We start from the raw sequence: 14,366 nt of genomic DNA, 5'->3' as shown, positions 1-14,366 counted from the left end.
TACATATCTCTAAGCACTCTTAAGAAGCCTTTGAACAAGACCAAGAAGGACCAGACATAGCATTCCAAATATTGCTAAGGTCAAAAGTCATAAAACATTTAACAGAAACCTTTTAAGGCCACCTTTACTCAGTATAAAGCAGTCTCTCCACCCCACCCAAAAAACCCAAAAGTGGGTGCTGCTGACCCAACATTTTAAAAATCTTTTGCAGACTTCTTAACTCCAGTGTCCAGGTTGAATTCTAGCTTGGATATCAGTTATTTTGATTCCCTACAATTCCCTTTGCAGTTTCAATTGTATAGAGTGTTCTTCATTTCCTGTACTAAAATATTACATAGCACTGCTGTTTAATGTTAAAACAGCTGCCCCAGAATGTCTATATTTCAGTGGCGGGTGTGTAAGTGTTCAGAGGTACATCTAGATTTTAGATATGTATGTGCACATGTTTTGCCAAGCTCTTTGGGATCTTTGCTTTTGTGTGCCATGTACACTAATGGCCTGATGTTCAAAGCTCCCATTGGCTTTAATGAAAACTGTGGATGCTCAGCATCTTAGGAAGAATTAAGCTACTGAGCATTCTATCTGAAACACCTTTCCTCAAATCATCTCTCCAACTGAGTCATGTCCCCTTCTATCTGTTACACTGAAAATTCCCCAATTATCCAAACATTTTTGATCTCCCATAACATTTTGAAAACTGAAGTTTTACTGCATGTGAAGGAGGCAGCAAAAATGGGGCCTAGTCAGGGCCAACTCTCCCCCCACAGCACTCTCCAGACCGAGAACTGTGCAGGGGAGGAGGCCTTCCCATCTCCACCCCCCAACTTTGAGGGCACTAGGAGCCAGGTGTCTTTGGGAAGAAATTGCATGGAGAAGCCAGCCAGAGACTGAAGCTGGTCCAGCAGCTGCACTAAACACTTTAAGCAGGGGCTGACAGACACTGATGTCAGGCAGCTCTCTCCAGTTTTCACTCCTAACATTCTCTCCCCTGTGCTGGTTGGTTTGCGCCAATCCCTCCCATCCCCTTCTTTCCTGTGTCTTTCCATCTAGCTCAGCGGTTCTCAAACTGTGGGGCGCAATGGGGTTCCCAAGGCTGGTTTAAACTTGCTGGGGCTCAGGTTACAGGCCCCCTGCCTGGGGCTGAAGTCCTTGGATTTCAGCTTTGACCCCCGCACCTGGGGAGGTGGAGCTTTGGGCTTTGCCTCCCCTCCCCCTGTGATGGCGGGGCTTGGGCAGGCTCAGGCAGGCTCAGGCTTCGGTCCCCACTCCTCAAGTCCTGTAGTAATTTTTATTGTCAGAAGGGGGTCACGGTGCAATTAAGTTTGAGAACCCCTGATCTAGCTTATCCCCTTCTACTATAACCCCACTCAAAGACCAAAAATACCATGGCACTAACATGACATTTGCCACTATTGCATCATTCACTCTGCTTGTGCGTGCTATCTTTTTCTCCCACACGGTCTTATCTATTTAGACTATAAGCTCGTTGTGGCAGGGACTGTCTCATTCTTTGTTTGTATAGTTCCTAGCACAACGGGGTCCCATCCTTAGGTGGCCCCTAGGCATTACTGTAATAAACATCAATAAATAAAAAATAAAATGTCAAACTTCTCATTTAAATTGGGGTTGCCACTCATCTCCCATTGGGCTCCACAAATTCCAATCAAGACCACAAACAATGCCATTCCTACCAAGTGAGCAGTTGCTCTGCATCCTTCCATCTGTTGAGCAGCGCAGCATGGTCCCCACCACGCGGCCGCCTACCACGATGACACGCACATCCTTGCCATGGGACTCCTTGACATATTTCTGGAACAGGTAAGGAGCCTCATGACGAATTAAATGGCTCAGGTCTGCCAAATGGTGCTTATCTCGTGCCAGGAATACAGCTTTGCCTGTTCCAAGAGAAAACATTGAGATTGGGGACTGGTGAAAGAGGGCAAGAGCCACTAGACTTGTCTTGTGTTGAGTTATAGATTCAACACATGAAGAATTTCCCAAAAAACCCCAAAAATCCTGCCTATCATGAGCCAGATATATTTTATAACCCTTTACACATTCTCCTGTGTAGATCAGTACTCAACTGCTTCAGTGCTGCTGAATGTACCAAGTACTGAGACAGTCAGTGTGGTAAGTCAGTCAAAAAAGCTCTTTAATAGAGAAACTGGGTCTTGTAACTCCCACCCCTTTTGGGACAGGTGCCTGGTGAGAGAGGAGTGGAGTCACAAACCATAGAGAGAAGCACACATGCAACCAACAGCAAAACTTCCCCGCCATTTCAGGCAGAAGGCTGGAACTTCAAGGTATAAAAACAAAGTTAACTTAGAACTCTACCCAGATACACTGTAGGAAGTACGCTATGGCATTAGTCCACTGCTGTAAAATCCTTATAATAATACAGGAGGAAAACAGCACCCCTGTACCCACAACAACCCAGTACTGGAGTGACAAGAGGTCCAGTGGAGCATAAGGGTTTAGACAGAAATGTAGCTGTGAGTGACTCTGATAGAACTGATAAAATGACAACTTCAGCAGCTTATTCCATTAAAAATAAGAACCTGTGGGGCATACTGACAGTTGGTGAAAGAGGGCTAGCTTGATTCTTTAGAAATTCAATGCCCCTTGCCAGCAAACTATTCTAAAGACTTGCTTCAGCCAATCTCTGATTTGTTCTTTTACTCCTCACCCTGTTTCCTCAGCTCACCTCACAGAGACTTCTCGTCCCCGCACGTAACCTCCCCGGTGTCTGTGAAAGGCACTTCTGGAACAGACTCCTGTACTCTGCAGCTCATTTCCTTACCTCTTACTTGCTCTCCTCCTCTGTTGACACCCCTTGTTTTATGTGGCACATTAGATTTACATTTTGCAGTAAGGCACCACCAATTTATGTGGCAGAACTTCACTGAATTATGCTGCAACATTACTGCATTACAAAATCCCTTGATAAACTGCCTCGTTTAATGAAGAAACGGAAAAAAAAAGCAGAAGGAAGAGGAGATGAAGTACTGTGTTGGGGGTACCACATCAGCAGACTCTGCTCCTTCAGGGCTTAGGGTCTGTGTAGCAAAAGACTTCTATATAACATGGAACTGCTGAAGACAGCAGTAATGGTGCACTGCTTCTGAAGGATTTAAGATGGTACTGGTACCACCTACTCAGTCCCAGACAGCACTGAAGCTCATTCTCCTCATGCTGCTTCTTATCCCCTACTTCTCCACTCTCACAGCTACTTTGCTCCCAAAATGGGGATGAAAAAAACGAGGACTTGGAAGATGGTAAGAAATTGCCCATTTCAGTGGGATTATGTGGTACCAGAGATGTGCGGCATTTTGATAAAAACGATGTGCCCATTTGCACTGATGCAAATTGCACTGAAAATGGCCTTAGGTGTGAGTGGTTACATTTATTCACCATATCTAACATGCAAGCCTTTGTTTTCTAAAATATCATTTGCTATCCGCTCTTCTGTATTTAACTTCAAAGTATTTAGGGGGAAGCTTTTCATCTAAGAATCCATGCCACTGAAACGGCACTGAACAGAGACACTGGACTAAGTGTGTTTTAAAGTACCCCTTATAAACAGGGGTTTATGCAAGTCCAGGTTGGTGAAGGAGAAGAAATTTGATAGCTGTAAGCTATCTAATTGATTTTATTTAGTAGATCTAATCAGCAGAATACCATATAAAGTCAAGTAAAATCCTGGTCCCACATATTCCACAGATATGAAATTCACCCTTTCCTGCATAATCATGCTCCAGAGTCAAAGGCTCTGGCTACATAAGAAACTTTCATCACTAACTAAAATCAGTTTTTAAAAGTTAATTCAGTTAAATTGGTGCAATCACCTGTGTGGAAACACATCAGTTTACACCTGTCTTCATTTGATAATATACTGATTTAACATTAAAATAAACGGATTTAACACTTAACATTTAAATTACAAAATGAAGTTCTTATTCAGTTATTTGAAGCTGCTGCTGAATTTGCACTGATGTCACAGAATCAGAAATCCTGTTGTAGAATTTAGGTCCAGTTTGGTACTTAGTGCCTTGCTAAGGCTAAGCAGAAAGAAAAAGATATTAAGGTTCACTGAACTGAGATGTAGTCTCTTAAGCCTATTTAGAAATTGCCCCTCAATTCCACTACTATTCCAAGTCCTGGGGCCTCTCTCCACAGTTTTGCCCATGCCATTCAATCAAAAGCTGTAGAAACCTTCTGCTATTCCAGTCCTGGCTCCTCACACAGCTCTGCCAATGCACCACATGCAGGACCTCTGTTATTTCTATTCTATGCTCCTTGAACAAGTTACCAGCTGTATTAAAAACTGCCTCCCAAGTTTGAAGTCTGTTTAACGCTCAGAAGCAATTCAGAAGTTGGAAGGATTTAGACAGAGAATGAAATCAAAGTCTAATCCCCAACATAAAGCCTCTTCAAATCCTTTCCATTCACCACACATGGAATCCTGGAATGCTGGTTACCACCACACACCTCTTCCCCAAATCCCTGCACCCACCTCGGTGACCTCGTGTGTTCTTCACCACCATGGGAAACTCCAGCACCTCCGCCTCATCAATCATTTTGGCAAAGTTCTCATGACCACCTGACAAGAAGAGAACCAAGAAATGTTACATGTTGCCAGTCGGATACTACCAATCTAATCTGTGACTGCTGGATACAGACTACACACCTTCCACCTCTGATCTTGAAGACAGCAGTGTAGGCCAAAGGTTAATAGAAGGCAGGTCATTCAGAAGGATCAGCACTTCCCTGACACTTGTCATCTATGGGACATTAACCCTTAGTAATTGGGAAAGGGTACTGTTGCCCTTATCTCATCTTCCTTCCAAATATGCCCCAATACTCCCTGGAACTCCTGATCCCTATCCATGAGGATAAACCCAATCCCCAAATTTGAATGCCCCAAACTCTATTGCTCTTTCCTGCTCCCTATTCCTTCTCCATGTTTATCAACTCTCACCTACCTGCCTCCCATCTACCTGGCAGGGAACCAACAGGGGGATGCTCTGGAGACACAGGTCCGCCTACATGTAGCAGGAGGACAAGATGTGATATAGGGACCCACATCCCCCAAAATCCTATCCCATTCTACTCCCCAGATTCCTAGATCTGAGTTTCTCACATTTCAGCCTGCCTCCCTAACTCCGGGACTAATGTTTCCATTCCTCCATCCCACTGCATCTATAAAGCCACTAGAAGCATAGGCGGCAGGTTTGTATAATTTTTGGTGGGGCCCAAAATGGTGGTGCCCCCCCGCTCCCGCCCTGTAAGCCGATATAAAATGAAGCTACAACGCGTCAGTGCCACAAGATTACAAGGGTCAATTAAAAGTGGAAAGTCAGAAGCAGCACTTGCCTACTTCAATATACAGTATTATATTTTGTTGCATCTGTTGTGATGAAGTGGGAATGTTCTTAATATTTTCTCTGAATACTGTGTGGGTGCCTCAGTTTCCCCTGCAAGATGCCAACTGAAGGTGTTGGGGACAAAGAGATCAGGTGGCCTCCTTGTCCAGAAGAGACACAGAGGCCAGAGGAGAGAGTGTCAGTTTGGAGCTGGCTGGGGAAATGGGGAGAGACCCAGAACTTGGTTCTGGGCTCCCTACCCCCCAAGATGGACCTGACAGAGGGGTTCTGTTTTCTGTACCAACAAGCTCTGTTTAAACTGTGTTCCCGTCATCTAATAAACCTTCTGTTTTACTGTCTGGCTGAGAGTCACATCTGACTGCAGAGTTGGGGTGCAGCGACCTCTGATTGCCCCAGGACCAGCCTGGGCAGACTCACTTTGGAAAGTGCATGATGTGGAAGGGCATGCTGAATGCTCCGAGGTCAGACCCAGGAAGGTGTAAACTTCTTGCCCTGGAGACAGTATGCTCCGAGAGAGGAGGCTCCCCCAGAGTCCTGACTGGCTTTGTATGGAGATGTTCCAAAGCATCACAGCATCCCCTTCCACACCGTGCACTTCCCAGAAGTCCGCACAGGCACTGACACTCCCTCCTCCGGCCTTTGTCTCTTTTCCAGGCATTAGGAGGCCACCTGATCTCTCTGTTCTCCAACACCTTCAGTTGGCACCTTGCAGGGGAAACTGATTTGGGAGAAATGAAGTAAAAGCTGCCCAAACCGAGCTTGAGCACTCCTGAATTTTGAGGTGTTCAAATCTGGAAGGCAGGTGCTGGGGGTGGGAGAGGGCTGTGGGCTCCATGGGGGAGCATGGCAGCAACTGTCTGGAGCTGCATGGAGCCAGATACGCTGGTCTGAGTGGCACAGTAAGCGGTTTGGGGGTTGGTGAAGAGGTAGGGAGTTCCGGGGGGCAGTCAAGGGACAAGGAGCAGGGGGAGTTGGATGGGGCAGAGGTTCGAAGGGGCAGTCAGGGGACAGGCAGCAATTGGATAGGCATGGGAGTCTAAGGTTTATCAGGGACAGGTAGGGGGTGCGGTCCTGGGGGGGGGAAGTTGGGTGGGGTCTCAGGAGGGGGCAGTTGGGGACAAGGAGAAGGGAGGCTTAGATAGGGGCTGAGGTCCCAAGGGGCAGTTAGGGGCAGGGGTCTCGGGAGGGGGTAATTGGGGAACAAGGACCAGTGGGGCTTAGATAGGGGGTGGAGGTTCTGGGGGGCAGTTGGGGCAGGGGTCTGGGGAGGGGGCAATCAGCGGACAGAGGCTGGGATTCAAAGGGCTCTGGGCTGCTGGCAGCCGCGGGGATCCCAGAGCCCTTTAAATCCCAGCCCCGGCTGGGAGTCAGAGGACTCTGGGCTGCCTGCAACCGCAGGGAGCCCAGAGCCTTTTAAATCCCAGCCGGGGCCGGGAATCAGAGGGCTCTGGGCTGCCCGCTGCGGCGGGGAGCCCAGAACCCTTTAAATCTCAGCCGCGGCCGGGAATCAGAGGGCTCTGGGCTGCCTGCAACCGCGGGGAGCCCAGAGCCTTTTAAATCCCAGCCGCAGCCGGGAATCAGAGGGCTCTGGGCTTCCCGCTGCAGCAGGCAGCCCAGAGCCCTCTGATTCCCGGCCGCGGCTGGGATTTAAAGGGCTCTGGGCTGCCTGCAACCGCGGGGAGCCCAGAGCCTTTTAAATCCCAGCTACAGCCGGGAATCAGAGGGCTCTGGGCTTCCCGCTGCGGCGGGGAGCCCAGAGCCCTTTAAATCCCAGCCGCGGCCGGGAATCAGAGGGCTCTGGGCTGCCTGCAACAGCGGGGAGCCCAGAGCCTTTTAAATCTCAGCCGCTGCTGGGATTTAAAGGGCTCTGGGCTGCCTGCAACCGCGGGGAGCCCAGAGCCTTTTAAATCCCAGCCGCAGCCGGGCATCAGAGGGCTCGGGGCTTCCCGCTGCAGCAGACAGCCCAGAGCCCTCTGATTCCCGGCCGCGGCTGGGATTTAAAGGGCTCTGGGCTGCCTGCAACCGCGGGGAGCGCAGAGCCTTTTAAATCCCAGCCGCGGCTGGGATTTAAAGGGCTCTGGGCTGCCTGCAACCGCGGGGAGCCCAGAGCCTTTTAAATCCCAGCCGCAGCCGGGAATCAGAGGGCTCTGGGCTGTCTGCTGCGGCGGGGAGCCCAGAGCCCTTTAAATCCCAGCCGCGGCCGGGAATCAGAGGGCTCTGAGCTTCCCGCTGCAGCAGGCAGCCCAGAGCCCTCTGATTCCCGGCCGCGGCTGGGATTTACCGGGCTCGGGGCTGCCTGCACCCGCGGGGAGCCCAGAGCCTTTTAAATCCCAGCCGCAGCCGGGAATCAGAGGGCTCTGGGCTGTCTGCTGCGGCGGGGAGCCCAGAGCCCTTTAAATCCCAGCCGCGGCCGGGAATCAGAGGGCTCTGGGCTGTCTGCTGCGGCGGGCAGCCCAGAGCCTTTTAAATCCCAGCCGCCGCCGGGAATCAGAGGGCTCTGGGCTGCCTGCAACCGCGGGGAGCCCAGAGCCTTTTAAATCTCAGCCGCTGCTGGCATTTAAAGGGCTCTGGGCTGCCTGCAACCGCGGGGAGCCCAGAGCCTTTTTAATCCCAGCCGCAGCCGGGAATCAGAGGGCTCTGGGCTTCCCGCTGCAGCAGGCAGCCCAGAGCCCTCTGATTCCCAGCCGCGGCTGGGATTTAAAGGGCTCTGGGCAGCCCCGGCGGCGGCGGCGGGGGGCGCTCCAAGCAGGGGAGAAAAAATATTGGTGGGGCAGAGCCCCTGCTTGGGATTTATTCATGGGGCTAAAGCCCCAGAGCCCCATATAAGTCGGCGCCTATGACTAGAAGAGTACTTTTTAAATGTTGTTTACCTGATAACAGCCTAACAAAGGTTACCTGAGCTCAATTCACCATTCATTCAGAGGGCTGTTTGTAGTGTGGGGAACAGAAAGGAGGGGGTTAGAGGGAGAGAGAATGAGAGCGCTCAGAGGCTTGTGCAATAAAGCAGAGAACTCAAGTCAGGGTGAAGGTCTGAAAATCAGCAGCAGCTGCCACTGCCCTGGATTTTACTGCTCATGATGGAATAGGAGCAGCTCAACATCTCCTGTTTTTCTTGGCAATGCCACCCTTTACAAGCCACCTACCACTTAAAACAGAAGAGGGGGCAACCCTGAGTCCAATTTGTTATACAGACAGGGAGAGCTGTGCAGGCTGGGAGACACACTCTGATTACCCCTCATGCTTCACATCCCCCTTTCTCAAAGGAACAACACACATCTTCCCTTCCTCAACAGTTGGGACATCTGAATCTCTAATGCAAGGACAGAGTCACTTTTCAAATAAGTATCTGTTTTATTTATATCACATTAGTTTATGTAACAGGTGGACAGACTTTATTCATGAATCAGTTCTCCTGTCAAGGAGAACTTGTATGACAGATCCCATTACTACAGCCTGTTGGTGTATCTGCACAGAGACAATAAGCTTCCCCCTTTCCTTGGCGGAAAGGAAGGCTGAGAGGGAATCTTTCATTCTTAAATACATTACAGTTAAAAACAAAGAAGTACCCATACTAGATCGGACCACAGGTCTATTTAGCCCAATATCCTGTCTCTGACAGTGGCCAGTACCAGACACTTGAGGAAGGTGCAATAAACCCCCTTGTAGACAAAGACTGAATAATCATCCCATAGGGGAAGTTATCTTCCTACTACCAGGCAATTTTTGGTAATAAAGCATGAGGATTTGAACCCTTATACATTTTTTCCTATCCAATATAGCTGTGGATGTTCTTGATCATATAAATTTCTAATCCTTTTTCAGATACAGCTAAATTCTTGACTTCAGTAATGCATCAAGTTTCTGCACGTTATCTGTGTGTTGAGCAAGGGACATAGCTTTTTCATTTGAAGATATCAAAGTATTTTAGATTATAATCTTCACAATACCGCACATTAAAGATGGGGAAAGTGGGGCACAGAGCCTAAATGATTTGCCCGCAGTGTCACAACAAAGCCCAAAATAGAACAATCAAGCAGACCTGACTCCCAATCCCCAATCTAGCCACTACACAACACTCCTAGAGGGCAGTTACACACTGCAACCCAATAATAAGGGCCTTCCCAAACTTGACTAATGTCCCACCTGCTATAAGTGCTTTTAGTATGCTGCCCTTTTCAGTCAATGGGCTTACCATAGGAGAAGGTGTCTGGGAGAGGCACACCATGACCAGCCAGCTCCTGGAAGGTCCAGAACTTGTTGACGCAGTTGAGGATGGCTTGGGGCCGATTCATCAATCGGCAGCCCATCTTCTCCAAGTGGCGAAGGACCGTGATGTCACTGTCGCTCTGGACCCAGGGTGTTGGCACACGTACAACCACCACCTGTGGATAGGCAGTAATGAGCTCCCCATTCACCCGGAGACCTACAGAAGGGAAGGAAAGGAAAGCCATTCCAATCAACTCCAAGGCCTCAAGAAGACAACAGATGGATAAACAAAGCATAGAAATACTTACAATACCAGATCACACCATCAATCCATCTGTATTCTGCATCTAACAGATGTCTAATGCCTTATGTTTAAATGGCACCCCATTACTCTTATAATGCACCTGGTCAACTGTGCCACTTTGTACACAGAGGCAAAAAAATCCTTCCTGTCCCCCTTGATATACTTAAAACTAGGACTGGACAATCCTGGACTAGCCCCCAGAGTGTTGAATTATTAGAGATGGGAAAATACCAATCTAATCCAACAGTTTGTGTGTCTGGAGGGATGGGGTGGGAGGGAAAGTTGGAGTGAAACAAGTTCCAGGAAAGTAAGTATGATGGGGTTGCTTTTGGAAGATGTCAGGTCACCTGAGGAGGACCTAGCAGATGACAGCGGGTTGGGAGCAAGTCATTTTGACCAACTTGTCAGGTCAATAACGTGAAAACGGATGGAAACCCATCACTCTGTGCAATTCACTGAGGTGATGGCACTTGCTATTGGTACCGTAATAATTAAAGGAGGAGAGAAGAGATAGGAAGACAGATGACAATGCACTTAGATTTCCATAAACCGTGGAAGCCAGCTGGAACAATTCAAATCTGGTACAGTGTATTTGCTGACTATCCCCATAACAAAAAAGGGTATTTACTTTTAAAATAGGGGTGCCAATTCATCGTATACAACTGCTATATCAACAGTTTGTGTTTTATTCTGCTTTTAAGGAGCACTTGAATTAATGCTTTTTCCTGGAGACAGGTCTTTTCTGTTCCTCTTCCTCTCATAGCTCTCCTCCCACCTAACATACATTTCAGAACATGCCTTTAATAGAAAAGAGAAGACATCTCTGCCCTGCAATGCATGGAGAAGGATGCCCTCCCACCCACCCACCCACCCACCCCACCCCCTTTTTTCTTTTTTTGGAAAGAGCAGAAACAGAGCCATTCCCAATACAGATCCCTTTCCCCAATCCTCTCTCCTACTATATATACATACTATTGTATGTATGTATGTGTGTATATATATACACATACACATACACACACACACACAAACAGCATGCGAGCACACAAGAGGAAGGCTGCTCTGAAAGCTCACCTCATTAGCACCGAGCACTGCCGCATTGCAGCTGACATGACTTGCGTGTTTAAGCAAGCAGGCTTCACACACACCATTTTACAGTGCTTTCTCAAACAAAATCAAGAATATCCACTGCAAAAAAACCCAAGCGAGATGCAAACATCAGGGAGAGGGTCGCCATCTCCTTCAACATGAAAAGGAACTCTGATTTGGCAAGCACAGAACTTTGATGTTGTCAGAGCAATTAGATAGTAGCATTCTCCATTAGACACACTCTTCCCCGCCTAAATCTCCATTCACACCCACTTTTCGTTATCCTATTTACATGCATGTATTGAGACACATGCAAGTTGAGTAACAGTTTTTTACGGGGAAGCGCTTTTTCAACAGTAGCTGTTGTATATTTTTGTGTTGTGAATTGGAATTATGCAGTTTTCTGACAAAAAACCTCTCTGAATCCACTTTGGCATTTTCCCTTTAAAATGGAATATACTAAATTGAGAAGGTTTTGGCTGCAGGAGTTGCAAAAGGGATGCAGCAATCTGAAGGAGAAGTATAAACCACCTCCAATGCCCTCCTAAATATTTTGGACCAGATTTGACTGTTACAACTGGTGCAAATTCAGTCAGGCCATCAGCTCCCATGGAGTGACACTGGAATTACAATGATTTAACCCAGAGGATAATCTGGCCCTTTGTTTAGATTCAAACTGGTTCTCTACAGAACACTGTTCTCTACAGAACAAAAAACATTTTCTCTCCCTTTAGAGAAGACAGTTTAAAAACAAAGAGGAAAAAGGCACTCAATGAAATGTATAATTTGAGTCACTGCTACTGACGCGCACCATAAAAATTAGCTGCAGTATCCCAGCAACGGAGTACTCCAATGAGAGGCAGTTCCATTAAGGTAAATGGGAGAGCCAGATCCTGCCATTTTGAAAAATAAGCTTTTATTTAGCATTGGCCCTGAGATGCAGTCATTTGTAGTCAAATGAACATCCTAGAGAACTGAATGCCCTGATGAGTAGATTTATAAATCCACTCATTAGGCTGTGGGGCATGCAGTAACATGTTTATGTATATGGCTAATCAGCTTTTCAAAGAATAGATCTATACATATGATATGAAATCAAACCAAGATACCAGAGAGCTATAGGAAGTGACTGAATGGCTTGAGAAATTGGCAAACAGTATGCAGAGTATCTCACCTCTAAGGTACTGGTACCATTCTAGCCTTTGGACAGAAGTAATAAGTTACTTCCCAGACTTTTGGCATCCTATGTGAAATGAATTAGTTTCAGGCCAGCATTTAGCAGGCATCTGTCCATAGACAAAAAAAATCCTGAACATGATTAACTGGCTGCGTTGGTGGCAGTCTCAGGATACGTCTACAGTACCGCGGGTTCAACACTGCTGCGATCAATGCACCAAGGGTTGATTTAGCGGGACTAGTGAGACCCGCTAAATCGACGGCACAATGCTCTCCAGTTAACTCCAGTATTCTACAAGGAACGAGAAGAGTAAAGTAAGTCGACGGGAGAGCATCTCCCATCGACCCAGCATGGTGTAGACACCGCAGTAAGTTGACCTAAGCTACGTCGATTCCAGCTAAGTTATTCACGTAGCTGGAATAGAGTAACTTAGGTCAACTTACTGTGATAATGCAGATATAGCCTCAGTGGAGGCCCACAAATGAATAGGCCAGGTAGACATAGCTATCCACTCATCCTCAGCCCTAGCAGGTTTAGGCACATTTGGAGGAGGGAAGCTTGTATTGACACTTCCTGAACTTCACTGGTATCCACTTGAGGCCTCTTGCCAGCAAAAATGTTCACTTTAAAGTGGGCGGGGGCGGGGGGGGGGAAGGAGCAACTCCTGTATATGTAATCAATATAAAGCACTTTGGGATTCTTTGGCACAAGGAGCACCTAAGACCACATGAGCTTGAACAGCACCATAAAAAACAACAATCTTACATTTAAATAGGGTTTTACATTCAGTAATACAGCCATTCCTTAGCCCTCCTCCGCAAGGCAGATGTCTCCACAATAGAATGTGGCAGCTCTAACTCTATTCAGTGAATTTAATTCACTGTATCCAGATGATGCTGCAAAAGGAATTTTAGCAATGCACAATGTAATTACTTGAGATGGAATTTTGCCAGGATACTTTACTCTTGGGGGGAAAAGCCATTGAAGCTCCAGTTCTCGCTCTTACATGAAGGGTGGCCCCTCAAAACAACATCTGATAACTGAGTAAGACGAGCACTCCTTGAGTCACCAATACACTCATATAAGAGCCAACCCTATTTTGATGGTGAGATAGATGGGATCACAGCTTCCTCGCCACAAGCTGGACTGACTGCCATTTTATGCATTTCTCTAGGAAAGAATGCTTTCTCCCCATCTCTTCACACCAGAGGTCTTTCTAGCTGCTTCATTGTGACATCCGTCCATTAACCACCTTTTCTGCAGAAAAGGCAACTGTTCCTAAGACATGAAATATTTAAAGAGGGAAGATTACATTCCAAAGTACTATCAGAGGGGTTAGTCTGTATCCACAAAAACGAGCCCGGTGGCACCTAAGCTTATGCCCAAATAAATCAGTTAGTCTTTAAAGTGTCACCGGACTCCTCGTTATTCCAAAGAAGATGTATCAGTGTTTAAATGTTTCAACTTTAGTTGAACCTGCCTTCTTTCCAAGCTCAACAACTATCGTTAGTGTTTCAGCCTCACATCCAGCTGTCTCTCTCATGCTTCTGAAGCTGCTAGGTTGAGAATGCAGATAACTTTTGCACTGAGGGCATTCTAGTTCACTAAAAAGGATCAAGCTATTTCAAGACACTATATCCAGGTCTGATCATCTTAATTCATGCACCTTCAGAAGTATTTGAGAGTGTCTGACATCTTTACAGCTCACTGTGCCCACCCTTCTCCCCACAAATCCTTTACAAACTGTACAAGAATCACTTTACTAGTAGCTGTTCAGATGTGATACAACAACATTACACTTCCTGTCCTAAACTGTTGTGAAGAATTGTGTTTTCAGTTGAAACAGTGGAGTGAATTTTAGGGAGGCAGAAAGCTATTCAGAAAAAGGGTACCACACCCCCATGGACTTGCAAAAATTGCCAAAAGATTTTAACAAGTTTTATCTCACATCATAACAAATACTTGACATTTATAACAAAACTCTTCATCTATCAAACTCAAATCTTTTTACAAAACTGGTTACACATTATTACTTCTATATTATGGATGGGTAAACTGAGGTAGAAAGAGGTGAAATGACTTGCCAGGATATCCAAGTCTGTGGTACTCAGGAATCAAACCCAGGTTTTCTGACTCCTAGAGTTCAGTGTTTGACCACTAGAATTTTAATATAAAGTTAAACATGTAATATAATTTTTAACACACA

The 14,366-nt window shown here is 46.8% G+C and overlaps 1 protein-coding gene across 5 annotated transcripts in view; it reads right to left on the bottom strand.

The window, feature by feature from the left end:
• RIMKLB (ribosomal modification protein rimK like family member B) overlaps positions 1-14,366 on the bottom strand; it is a 96,322-nt gene that overhangs the window by 17,063 nt on the left and 64,893 nt on the right. For all 5 annotated transcript variants that reach the window (XM_044997985.1, XM_044997977.1, XR_006575113.1 and 2 more), the window contains 3 exons: positions 9,577-9,807; positions 4,514-4,600; positions 1,692-1,895 (listed from right to left, as the gene is read on the bottom strand). In XM_044997985.1, coding sequence (XP_044853920.1) covers positions 1,692-1,895; positions 4,514-4,600; positions 9,577-9,807 — 522 coding nt within the window. The remainder of the gene's footprint in view (positions 1-1,691; positions 1,896-4,513; positions 4,601-9,576; positions 9,808-14,366) is intronic.

Source organism: Mauremys mutica, chromosome 1 (assembly GCF_020497125.1).
Source record: "Mauremys mutica isolate MM-2020 ecotype Southern chromosome 1, ASM2049712v1, whole genome shotgun sequence".
In the NCBI taxonomy this organism is placed as follows: domain Eukaryota; kingdom Metazoa; phylum Chordata; order Testudines; family Geoemydidae; genus Mauremys; species Mauremys mutica.
The sequence above is the reverse complement of the archived record's forward strand: the minus strand, read 5'-3'. Positions and strand labels throughout refer to the sequence as shown.